This window comes from Ambystoma mexicanum, chromosome 9 (assembly GCF_040938575.1).
Source record: "Ambystoma mexicanum isolate Mex_15411 chromosome 9, UKY_AmexF1_1, whole genome shotgun sequence".
In the NCBI taxonomy this organism is placed as follows: Eukaryota; Metazoa; Chordata; class Amphibia; order Caudata; family Ambystomatidae; genus Ambystoma; species Ambystoma mexicanum.
Window position 1 is genome coordinate 186199147 of NC_090931.1, and position 13016 is coordinate 186212162.

A 13016-nucleotide genomic window follows, 5' to 3' on the forward strand; every position below is an offset into this window, starting at 1 on the left:
GTACGCCTGCTTTCTGTTGGCGTACGTGTTTCAGGATTAGCGCGTCTTTTTTGGCGCACGCGTTAGCCCCGTTCGAATCCATGAATACGTGTTTTGAACGTGCATGTGGGCGTTCCGCGCATTTGCCTCCTGTACTTCCCCGTGACGCCCACATTTTCACGCGTTGTTCCCCATTCCGCGTCACGCCCTCTGTTCCTCCTACTTTTGTTGTGTGCACCGCGCTATGTGCGATTTCGCTGTGTGCGTAGCGCGTGCTGTTTGGAGACGTGTGCGCCAGCGTGCGCCACGCAGAATTTTGGCGTACATCCTGGGATTTACACGCGCACGGACTTCCATGAATCGCTGTGCGTGGGTTTCGCTGCGATTTTCGCACTGGCACTGTGATTCGCACGCTTGCGCTGAAAATTTCAGCGCACATTAATTCCATGAATCAGCCTGAAAATAGCCAGCCATGCAAACTGCCACTCCCACAGCATTAAAATCTGCAGATCAGTATCCAAAATAAAACAAAAAACCTAGGCATGCAAAATACACAAACAGTGTTCGAAACTGAGGGGGGCTGGGAACTATTTAGCCTAGAATAGCCTTGTTAGCTTGACACCAACAACTACTAGGAGCTACATTTGGCTCACCAGGCCAACTGATGCTGAAAAAACATACCTATGTAAATTTGACTGTGCATTTGGGGCAATCTATAAACAAACATTAGGATACATCTGTACTACATTTAAAGCATAAGTATTCATAAATAATGGACTAATTGATACTTTGCATTATATACACGACAGTTAGATTTGCAGAACACTATGTACTAGCTCCTTTTACGCCAATGGTAGCTCCTGACCACTGGTTAGCGCTAGATACCCTGGAGCTGCCTTCATCTCCCACTTATCAAACCTTAATTTCGATCCCTGAACAAAGCAAAGACAACCTCAAACCTTACCAGGCAGTTTAAGTAACACATCTAGAATGTGAGCCTTTTCAAACCAAACATGAAGGTCCAAAAAAGCCCTTCCACTCCCAAGTCTCAGAGTTTATACAGTATAGAACACCAACCCCCAGAGCAAAGTATGTAAAACAGAAGAAAGGTCTGAAACTGCAGAAAACGGAAGTGATTGTAAAACAAAACCAGACGGAAACATTGATCGGCCTAGCAGGAAGTTCTATGAACCAAACCCCAGGAACAGTGCCCCAAAACCTGTGGATTTTAGTATTAAAAACATAAGACTCCTGCAACCCCATCTAAATGGACTAAGAAATAAAATAGGATAGCAACCTTCAAACCATAACAGTCACAGCATGCAAAACAAAAGGCAGGTCTCAAACGCCAAACCCATGGGCAATGAGGGCAGAAATCTCAGAACCAAGACAATCCCTAAAGATATAGAAACTCAAAAGATCAACCTCCATAACAAAAGCATACAGTTCTAAGAAAAGAAAACAAGGGGTCTTTGAAACAGAGGTGAAATGTATTTAAAAATCACTATTCAGACAGGTTTAGCAAATAGAAAACATAAAAGAGGATCAATCTGGAAGTCCTTCTACAGGCCAAACTACCAAGTGGCGCTCTCTTCCCCTTGGCGGTGTAAACACTTCATTTGGACAGTAGGTTCTTAATGAAAACAAAGAGGAATATAGTGCCTTCGATGGGGACTGGAGCCGGATACAACTGACCTGTAGGTAGTCACAAACCTGTTCCACATTTTCCATGTCCAGCCAGTCCTGTCCATCCAAGTCAGCCGCCATTTCCTCAAGGTAAACGCAACGCATAGGGATTCCATTCCCACTCTTCAAGCTGGGATCACCTGGGAAGAAATAACTGCCACAATCAAAAGCAAGGCAAAGTTCAAATACCTGCAACTAGGGAGAAAAGAATTGCCTAACAGCATAACAGAAAAGATAAGCATGCGCATCTACGCAATACATGGACACAAATGGTCTGCGCTAATTTGCGGAAAGTACAGCTCAGAGATGTGCAGATGTATGTAGCAGTATTTAGTGAAAATTGACAACAAAAATAAGGGAAGTAAAGTACTGACCTACGTATATGTAGACTGAATTCAAATACAGGGTATAATTTGGGATTGGATGTTCAAGGTTAGTTGGAAAGTATGGGGGATGTTTCCATGATGTAAGGGGTATGTGGCAGCCTGCTATTGCCCAAATGGAAGGGGTTTGAGATAAAAATACATGCTATGTGCTTGCAGGGGGTTGAGATACATTAAGAGGGTGTAGTTAATAGTGGATGGATCGGTTTTGCTGTTTTGGGAAGAGGGGTAAAACATGGATTTTGAGAATTTGTAAAATAAATAGGTGGTGAATATTTTTCTAGTCAAAATTGTGGCGATTTCCTAACAACAGACAGACTATGAATAGAGTTCAAAGATTTTATTTTTGTTGTCAGGTGGTCAGGACAATCAAGACTTAAGATTTTGGATCACTTGGTCTCAAATCTCTCCCTCTCTGGTAAAGGAGAACTTCGACTCCACATCTTCAGTAATCACAGGATTGCCTTTCAGTTTCCTTTGACAAGAAAAGCTAGGATGGTTGACTCTGGGGTTCCTGGATTCAATATTGCTGCCCTTTTTATCTCTCAGCTGATGTTGGAAACTCTGCCTCCATATTCCAAGATTCAGCAGTACTCACAAAACTTGGTTTCTCCACAATTGGCACAAGACCCTGTGCTCAAAGTTCCAGGATTCAGCATTTCTTCTGAAGGTTTTCTTTCTCCAATATAGGTAGCTTATTGAACTACCTCCTCTGGAGTGTTGATCTGTCTCTGCTTAGGACTTGTCACTTTTGTCCATGGCCTCCTTCACAACTTCCCCTCCCCTCTAGGACAGGTTTCCACAAACCTTGTCTCTTAGATCGGCTTGCCAATTTCCCTCCACCTTCCAGCCTGCTCAGTTGCACACCTTTCCTGCACAAGGAATTCTGATGCCTCTGCATTGTTCTCGTAGATGTCCACTCATTTTATACTAATCACATCATTTTTAATTCTCTACTGTTTGACACACCAGCTCCATCAGGACTCGTGCTTGTAATCGGTCACTTTTCTGATTTGCAGTACATATCATGCATTAGTTTTACATCTGTCAAGGAATGAAGCATAAGCGTGTTTACCAATTTTATTTTACTGCACCCTTCATCCTCCTTCTCCAGAACACTGCAAAGAAAATCATGAATTGCAGCACAAATACCAATGTGTAAACTTAGTGTCTCCCTTAAGAGCTTTATTGTTCTTATTGGATATATATTTAGTGTTTAAGGCGAGCAAAATAAGTACCTGCAAAAAGAGAAACAGGCCGGCAGCCAACCAATACATTTTTCACAAAGGTTGAACTATCGCTCAGTGCCCTTGAATGCCAAACCCTGCAACATATTTTCTTTTACAATGACGAATGAAAGGTTTTTGCTACCCTTCACAAAAAATGTTTCGAATACATAATAGAATGATGTTCACGCAAGACTAAGGGAAATTAGTACCTGGGGCGGGTGGAGCGACCATCAGGTGGCTTGGATAGCAGGCTGAATCCCACAAACCAAGCCCGCGTTCCAAGCAACCCAATGGCTGCTTCCCCCACGACAACCCCCCTTAAATTTCATTTTCCCGTCCCTCCGACCTCCACGTAGCCGATGGTGGCGGCGGTTACTCCGCCGTTCCTTTTTGCCTTCTTCTGCAACCTTGGAAATTGAACAGGGGCTCTGCATGGGCTAATAGCAATAATCACCCGTTTCATGGGCTGCAACGGGTAATAACGGCACTCGGGCCCCAACTCTGGCCTCAGTACATCGTTTCTGCCTCCAGGAGGCACTATCACTTTCACAAGAGAAGGAAGGAGTCAGTGAGGAAGAAGGAGTCAGTAAGGAAGGAGGAGTCGGTAAGGAAGGAGGAGTCGGTAAGGAAGGAGTTTAGTTTGTTTATTTGTATAGCGCAGCCAAACCCTAAGGTAACTGGGCGCATTAATTCGTAAGACAGCATGAATTACAAATGAGTACAAATAGAGTAATAAATAGAATAGAGGGACCAGGTTACAAGATGGTCCGGATCAGTGAGTGTCACAAATGTTACAATGACGACCAGGTTACAGAATGGTCTGGGTCTATAGACAGACAAGATGTTACATGAAGCGACCAAAGGAAGACCCATCGTGAATACGATTGGCGTTACTTGGTTGTGAACAGTGCCTTCACCTTGGCTCTGAATGACCAGAACAAAGGGTCAGCTCTGATATCTGTAGGTAGCGAGTTCCAGCATTTCGCAGCAAGCACAGGGAAGCTTGCTCCCCCTGCTGCTTTCAGGTTGAATTTAGGAATGTTTAGTTGGTTCAGATATGGGTATCGGGTCGGTCTGGGGGTGCCTTGTCTGGTAAATTTGTCTGAAAGGTAGCGTGGACCAATTTAGGTAGGAGTCAGTAAGGAAGAAGGAGTCAGTAAGGAAGAAGGAGTCCGTGCCAGCCTTCCTTGCGGAATTCTCACAGCACACAGTCAATTTTATCTTTTAAAAGATGTATGCATAAAAGTAAAACATTTTGGGCACACTGGATACAGTTCTTTTCATTTTAGAACACTGGAAAACAGGGATCTAGGGAGGAGGGGGCAGGGGATTTATTCCCATCAAATTCCTCAATGGTGGAATACTCTGACTCATCTGTCCCCTCACCCTCGAACATCCAAGGTGGAAAGATGCAGTGGGAATGAAAAAAGGGAGAAGTGATGGGCTTTGTGTCATGGGTTAACAGCCATGTTTGTTGTCAGTTCAAAGAGCCTTTTAAATAAAGGCTGTGCTGCATCTGCTGCCCTGAAAATTAGAATCCACTTTTGGTTTACAACAAATGTTTCATACAATAACATCCTTAAATAAGTGACTGAGTCAATGTGTTTATTAGATGATTTCACTAAACTTTATTATTCCACAAACTGATTTCAAATATAATTTCTACGCATTTAATCGTTATACAGCACATTATGTATTAGATCCCAAATATGTACTCACTGCTGCTTATCTATATATATTCCTGTTATTACTTTACTATGTGTATGTTTGTTTGTTTATTTATTTGTATAGCGCTCTTGACCCAGGGGTATATGTGCGCTTTGAACATCAAGTTACAGGCAACAGTAGGGAACAATAGTACAGTAGTAATGAGGCAAAGTAAAGGTTGTCAAGCAGGCAATTAGTGCATAGATGATAATAGGCAAAACATAAAAAGAAACATTTGTACATTAGGTATGCATACATACATGGTTGGTTATTTGTTGAGTAACCAAGTGATGACCTTAGTTCTGAAGGGTTGGAAGGTGGGTGTGGATTTGATATCCAGTGGAACAGTGTTCCAAAGTTGTGAGGCCAGAGTTGGGAAGCTGGAATTTTTGTTGTTGTAACTAAGCCTTGCGATCTCATGTAAATGTTGCGCACTGGTCATTTAGGGTATGCTCACGCATTACAAATAATAAAAACAAACAAATAGAACTTGGATTAAAAAATGAAAATCCAGTCCATATAATAAACCTCTTCACCCGATAATAGCATTAGTCAAAAATATTCAGTTAGCGGTTATATCATACTATAAACAAATGAGCAGAATAGAATTTGACTGAATTCATTAAGGCTTGGGCATTTCCCGTACACATGTTTTACAGATTCTAATGTGTCACTTTTTTTTTGCCCCATCGGCTCTCTACCTGGAGACGGAATCAGTTATTTTCCTGGTGTCAAGTAAATTAAACCGCAATTTAAGAAAAGCGACACCTTTTTCTGCATGGCAAATTATCAAAGAAAGGAGCCAACTTTAATGATGGTAGCTTACTTTTAAAAAAAACCACTGCTCTGATCTTCCGACTGAATTTATGGTGGAATAATTCCACTTCAAGGGCACCCATTTCAAGCTTTAAAACCTTTTCTCGCAGCCACTGAACTCATGCAACCCCCCCCCCCCCCTGACACCTGCACATTTATTCACTAGCGGAGTCTGCCTGATTTTTGTCAGAAGAGCCTCAACAGAATACATTTTCTATCTAAACAATTGAGCACAAGCTTGTGGTGGTTTCACCCATAATATTAGACCATCTCTACCCACAGATATTTCTCTCGAACACCCTTGCTCATCCCACAAAGCGCTTAATAGCTTGCCTACTAAATTGTTTTAAGCACATGGTGCAATCTCGTCCCCAAAGCTCAGAGCCATAAAGTGCAACAGCAGTTACATTCATCTTATATGCTTGGATAAAATTCTTGAAGTTGTATCCTCTAAATCTTTATGAGAGCATTAACAATTTGTGTTGTCTTTAAAGTACAAATTGATGATTACAAAGCCTTAAAAATTGTTTTTCTGCAAACTAAGAATTTATTTTGTCATTTTTAAAGCACTCAGAAAGTTTTGATTATCAATTTATGTGCCAATATTTCTGAAATCTTCATTTGTCAAGAGTATTTACCTTGTGTTTTAATTTCTGTTTCACTTTCTCACAAGTTTCAGATACTTCCACTGGGTCTTTTCTGTCTTTTTACACCACCCTCCATTTCTCCTTTCAATTGCTTTCCCTACTTCAAGAGTAGGATTTAAATGTACCCGTCCAGTTTATACTTTTCACCGAGTAAAATTAAAATGTATGGCTCATTTAACACATTCCAGTGGTCTGTATGACACTGTGGGTAGGAATACAAATGAAATGAATATTATGTAATAGGTTGATACAATCAGGTTAAAATCAATACCCAATTAAGTACCAACAGTAGCCGTCCCCCTTTTTTTGTTCCTTAGTCCTCTTCGCCCCATCTGCTACATGTCCATTAGGGCACCCGCTCTTTATTTAGCATTTAAAGCAAAGTCAGCCTGAAGATCTTTCCAGGTTATAAGGTCATTAAAGGTAATGTTCAGATATTTAAAGTCGGACTATCAATATATACCGTGTTAAAATACAGCTCAAAAGGTAGGCAGGAAGGCTTATGAATGAGATCAGGGAGATCAAAGTATTGGGTTTCAATCGCCAGTTCATTCTCCAATGCAAATTGCTAAAGCCCCTCAAACTGTCTGGACACAAATTTGTGTCCCACCTAAGAGAAAAGATCATCTGCACACCACCAATTGACCATCAATCTTACTAGAGCAAACTTTGTCTTCTTCAAATGCAGTATGTCGACTAGATACAAATTTAATAATATGAAGGATTGAAAGCAGTCCTGTATAAGGCAGCAAACAATTTGTATACGTTTTCTTAAGACCCCATTAGTTCCTAAGCATATTCTTACCGAAGTGGAATCTTGGGGAGCAATCAGCATAGAAAGTTCACCTAAATCTATGCCCATAGACCGTGAATTTGTTCCTGTGCCTCCATCAAAACACTGCATCTCTGACTCTGGGTGGCTGTGTATGCAGACTGGCTGTGTTTTGGCAACCATCAGCAGAGATGACCCTGAATCACAATTCCAGCTCTCCATGCTGTGACGATTCAGAAGGTGTCGTCACTTCTCCCCAAGGGGGAGCCCTTTTCCATGAGGCTAGCGAGGTGTGGCCGCAACCCAAAAGTCCCCCTAGCAGTGGTTTAGTGTCGGAGGACCTCGTGGGGAGGACGACAATCATCTGAGGTACAGCCTGTTAAATGTCATTACCCCCCCGTCAGGGTCCTCCCAAGAGTATTTGCAAGAAAGAGGGTCAGGTGCTTAAGGCTGGGGTGAGACGCAAGGGGTGCTTTGCCCAATGAGTACACCGTTTAGGAATAGGTATATGTTGCAAGTACTTTTCCTTAACATTACTTGTAGGAGACTGGAGTAATCCCAGTGCAAGATGGAGATGACTCAGCGCTGAATGGCTGGTTGGTGCCTAAGAGGTAGTTCGGACTCTTGTTTAGGATTCTAAACTGCCTTTGATTCAACTTGAATCCAGAGCAGGTCACAGCAATTTGAGCTTCTGAAAGCTACCACAGAAAATCAACCCAAGGCCATTTCCAGCGTGAGCAGTTCAAAAAAGAAATCCTGGAACTTAAGCAGGAAGACTAAGATACGTTTTGAAAACCATTTTAAGATTGGTAAATGTTTTAAGCTTAATAGAGACTACAAATCGGATGTTAATGTTTTGGTGTGTTCTGAGCTGTTGGAAACCTAGTGATAAGATTCAAGTGAAACTGTATATAGAAGTAAGATGCTGCAGTTTATGGTCGTTTTTCAAAGAAACTAGCTGGGGGTAGATGTCGGTCTTCGGCTGGGGCCTCCCTCCGGAACAGCCTCCCTGCCACTCTAAAACTTGAGGAGAACCATCTCCAGTTCCGGAAGCACCTCAAGACATTCCTCTTTTCTTTTGCCTTTGCTCCCCCTCTCCTCTGCTGATCTGTTCCCACTTGGCACTGTGCACCTGGCCACCCTCTGTCCTCCGGGCCCAGGTACCTGCTCCCCCCGCCACCCTCCTGCACTGGGGTCTGCATCTGTACCAATATAGCCCCGCCCCTTTCTCTTCCTGCACGTATCAGACCTACCCTGTCTGGTGCCTTAAACCTAGCACTTGCAAATTGTTGGCTGCACTACCACCGTTTGTTGCCTTTATTATTTTCATTTTTCTGTTTCTCCTCTGCTTCGCACTTTCCACTTCTCCCCCCCCTTGCATGCACTTTTCCCCTACCTCTCTCCCATGCACTTGCGCGTTCTCTATGTCACTGGGCCTAGCAAGATCGCTGTTTGTTCTCCTCTGTTCCCCTCCCTTGCCTTGTCGCGCTCTGAAACACTTGTGTACGAGCGCGATAGAAATAAAATATCAATATCAAAAGCATTGTACGTGCTTAATTTTACTAACACCCGTGCTGGAGATTTTTCTGTAATCCTTTACAGTGCCTTTGAGTATTCTGCTAAAGACTGTGCGCATTTGAAGGGAGAGGCAACGTCGCAGCTGAGGCCTTAGAGTGAAGCACATTGCTACAAGCTTCAGCGTGACACGCGTATCATTTGAAGGCCTCATCTTGAGGAGAAAAAGATAATTCATTCCCAGTGTTCGGAAGAAGGTTAGAAACCCAACATTCCTCTGGAAAGGGAGCAGATAGGATTGCCTTAAGCACGCTCCAGAGAACCTAAGAAAAAGGAGGGATCAGGGTACCCCAGTTTGAATTATATTTTCTAGCTGGTCAGTTGCAGTTCATAGTTGGCTGGCTTGCAGACGAACCAACGTTGGATACTGCACTATTACAGCCTGCCATAGAGCACTACTACTTGAAAGAAATCTTATGGATACAAAACTCACATCTTGAGCAGCTCCTGCACCTTTTGACACTGGGTAATCAATTGTGGTGCAGGACCTGTAGAATGTTTGCTGCGGAAGACTCCTCCCTGCAGATCGCTCTAGTTGCCATTCCGGCAGAAAAACAGCAGTGTGTACTGGCAATCCGTAGACATTGGGAAAGTATTGGAGTTGTCACTGTAGGCGACCTGCTCCAAGATGGGAAACTGGTAGATTTTCAGAAAGTAAGATAGAAGACAGGAATGCACAATAGACCATTTCTATTGCATCTGAACAATATACGCACACTGGAACGGAGCTGGCCAGACTCCGGGAGGCTTGTGAAGAAAACGCTGGGCTAGAGACATGGCATGACAGGGGGAGGACAAGTGGTGTCTAGACTCTACGAGTTGTTCCTGTCCAGCCTGTATGCTCAAGAGCTAGGTGTGCGGTACAAGTGGGAGATGGACCTGGGTAAGCCTTTCACAGACGCTGCATGGGCAAGAGTAGTGAGGTACCCAAAACCGGTCTCCAGGAACGCCAGGCTAAAACCTACACAACTGTACATAACCCACAGAGCATACCTGACGCCCCTTAAGATCTCCCAGTTTAGGGGTGCGGACAGACAACATTGCCTCAGATCTTGGAAGAAAGCGCAGGCATGCTGCACATGTTTTGGTCTTTTTCGGAAAGTACGGCAGTGCTCGGTAGAGGATGAAAACAAAATGGCCAGGAGGGGATAGATTTGGACTTGAGGTCTACAGAGGTCTGTCTGTGGGGCCATTACCACGCAAACGAGGCGCAAAGCATATTGATAGAATGAAGGATCTTGCCTGTGTGCTGGTCAAACGCAGGAGTGCAATGGCTTGGAAGTCTGGAGAAGGTCCTAGGGTGGAAGCATGGTGGAAAGACTTGCTGTGATGGGCAGTAGCTGAGACTAACAAAGTTACTCACCGTAGTGACTACCTTACTCCTAGTCCAGAGTCTCCTTTCCTCCATACTTGTGGGACATTCCGTCCATTGGGACGGGACTGGAACACTTTATGGATCAAAAGGTTTTACGCTGGGCCACTGCACGTGACCGCAGCCCCAACTTCCTGTGTTTCGCCCTGCACATCGCCCTTCAGTCCTTTTCTATCACCAGGTCCAGGGCCATTTAGCAAATTAGAGGATAATTATTCGAGGGGATGGTGTGCAGGCGTATGGAGGAAAGGGGAATATGGAATAGGAGTAAGGTAGTCACTACGGTGAGTAACTTTGTCATACACCTACGTGCCATCCCCTTTCCTCCATACTTGTGGGAGATTCCCAAGCACTGCTTCGCATTTTTTGTACTGCTGAGCTCGGCTACCTTCGGGTCTGGTGCGCATTATAAATGAATAAAACAAACAAACTGACCAAAGGAAAACGGGAGGATGGAAATTCCCTTATTGGAACAAATTCTTAAGAACTGCTGGTCAAATTGGGCATCAGCCCAGGAGTTGTGGTCAAGACAATAATGTCTGCAAAAAGCAGAAGAGGATGCCCACGTAGCAGCCTTGGATATGGACTCCCAAGGGGCGTATATTTGGAAGGCAACAGCAGGCGCTTTGCCACAGACCAAATGCTCATGAATGCTCTTTGGGGCCAAAGGCCTTGAATTTTGTAGGCCTTGGAGATTCATGAAGCTATCCAACGAGAGATGGATGCTTTTGAGGCAGGTTTTCCTTTTGGGTCCCCAAAAGTAAAAAAAGAGTTGTGAAGAATTTCAAGTTCGCTTGTTCGGTCGAGGTAAATCCTCAGAGCTCGTCTGACATCTAGGTTGTGTAAAACACTCTCGGCATTGGAGACCGGGTTTGGAAAGAAAACCGGTAAAGAGATTGACTGGGAAGTGGAATTCGCAAACAACTTTGGGAAGGAAAGAAGGATAAGTGCAAAGCACAACCTTATCCTTGTAGAAAGTTAGGAATGGATGTTAGACAGAGCTTCAAGCTTGCTTATTCTCACGGATGTTACTGCAATCAAGAAAGCCACTTTCCAAGAAAGGTACTCGAGCTTGGTAGTAGCCAAAGGTTCAAAAGTCTTATGACAAGGCGGTGAGAACTACATTCAGATCCCATTTTGGATGAGGAGGCCTAACTGGTGGAAAGAGATGAAGAGATGCAAAATGCCTCTTGACTGGGTTTGCCAGTGAAAAAGAGCAACTGCTTGTAGATGATAAGTCGCAATGGCGGATTGGTATGTCCTACATGATAAGACATGAATGCCAGAGGCTGCAAGGTCCGATACAAAAGACAAGACGCAGTCAATCGAAGCCTGTCGGGGATCAATCGGTTTAGACAGACACCAATAACAAAAACTAAGCCATTTGCTGTTGTACTGAATCCTTGTAGAAGCTTACGTGGCACCTGAATTATGCAAATGTTATGCTCTGAAAGGTTGAACTGCTCCAAAGACCGGAACTCCGGTACCAGGCCGCCAAGTTGAAGGATTGTGGGGAGGGGTGCCACAACTGGCGATTGCTCTGGTGAAGAAGGTCAGGAATCTACGGCAACCTTATCGGGTTGCACACCGACAGGTGCTGCAGTTCCGAAAACCAGAACCTGGCTGGCCACCAAGGAGCTATGAAGAGGAGAGTGCAGTTGGAAGCACTCCTGAGTTTCCAGAGTGACTGATGAATCAGCGGCAAAGGAGGGAAGGCGTAAGCTTTCATGGTGTCCCAAGGGATCTCAAGAGTGTCCCAAGCAAGACCATCTGAGACCGTCCCTGTTAGTTGAGGTTGCAAAGAGGTCCACCACTGGAGCACCCCATTGCTGGAAGATCTTGGTAAGAACATCAGTGTTCATCTCCCACTTGTAACTCGCTGCAAATTGACTGCTGAGGGAGTCTGCTGCAACAGTTATGTGACCCGAACATGCACTGCCTGAAGCCAGACATTGTGGTGGATCGCTCAATTCTAGATATGGATAGCTAGAGCCACCAGAGGAGGAGACCTGGTGCCCCCAGTTTGTTAATGTAGAACATTGCTATGGAATTGTCCGTGCAAATTCGAACCACACCGTTGAGGGCTGAAAAGCCTTGAGCACCAGAGAAACTGGCAGAAGCTCTAAGTAATTGATATGGACCGTCTGTCCTGGGGCGTCCACGAATCGTACACTTAAGGTAATGCAGCGTCGACCCCCCCCCTCTCAACTGAGAAGGGAGGAGTCTGTGGTAACCGTTACTTGTGGCCAGGGCTCCTGGATGGAGGTTCCAGCAGAGTTCACTGGCGGAAGACCACCATTGAAGAACCGCTGTCATGGAGGATGAAATTGGAATCATCTTGTAGTCCAGATGTCTGCAATCCTGTCCTCTGTCAGAAACACTCAGGTACTGACAGTATCCCAATGGAAACTCTAGAAAGATTAGGTCTTGAGCAACCGTCAGACGATTTCCGCCAGTTCACCAACAGCCTGAGATGGAACAGGAGCTGGAGGAGTGACTGAAGAATGACCAATGTTGCTTATGGGCAAGGGCTGCACAGGAGCCAATCGTCCAAATATGGATATACATGAACTCCCTGCAGTCTAAGGAACGCTGAGATGACCACCATCATCTTCGTAAACACACGCGGCGCAGAGCTAAGACCAAATGGTGGCACTCGATACTGGAAGTGTTCCATTCCCACGGAGAACCGAAGATATTTCCGATGCGGCTGCCAGATCAGGATATGCATGTAGGCGTCCTAAAGGTCTACCACGCTGAGCCAATCACCCTTCCGGAGAGAGGAATTTATCTGGCTGGGCGTAATCATCTTGAATTTCTCTTTGGGTAGAAGTAGATTGAAATTGGAGG

General features: G+C 44.5%; 1 protein-coding gene across 4 annotated transcripts in view; it reads right to left on the reverse strand.

The window, feature by feature from the left end:
* UBE4A (ubiquitination factor E4A) overlaps positions 1-13016 on the reverse strand; it is a 915337-nt gene that overhangs the window by 756670 nt on the left and 145651 nt on the right. For all 4 annotated transcript variants that reach the window (XM_069614443.1, XM_069614440.1, XM_069614441.1 and 1 more), the window contains one exon: positions 1693-1805. In XM_069614443.1, the coding sequence (XP_069470544.1) occupies positions 1693-1805 (113 nt within the window). The remainder of the gene's footprint in view (positions 1-1692; positions 1806-13016) is intronic.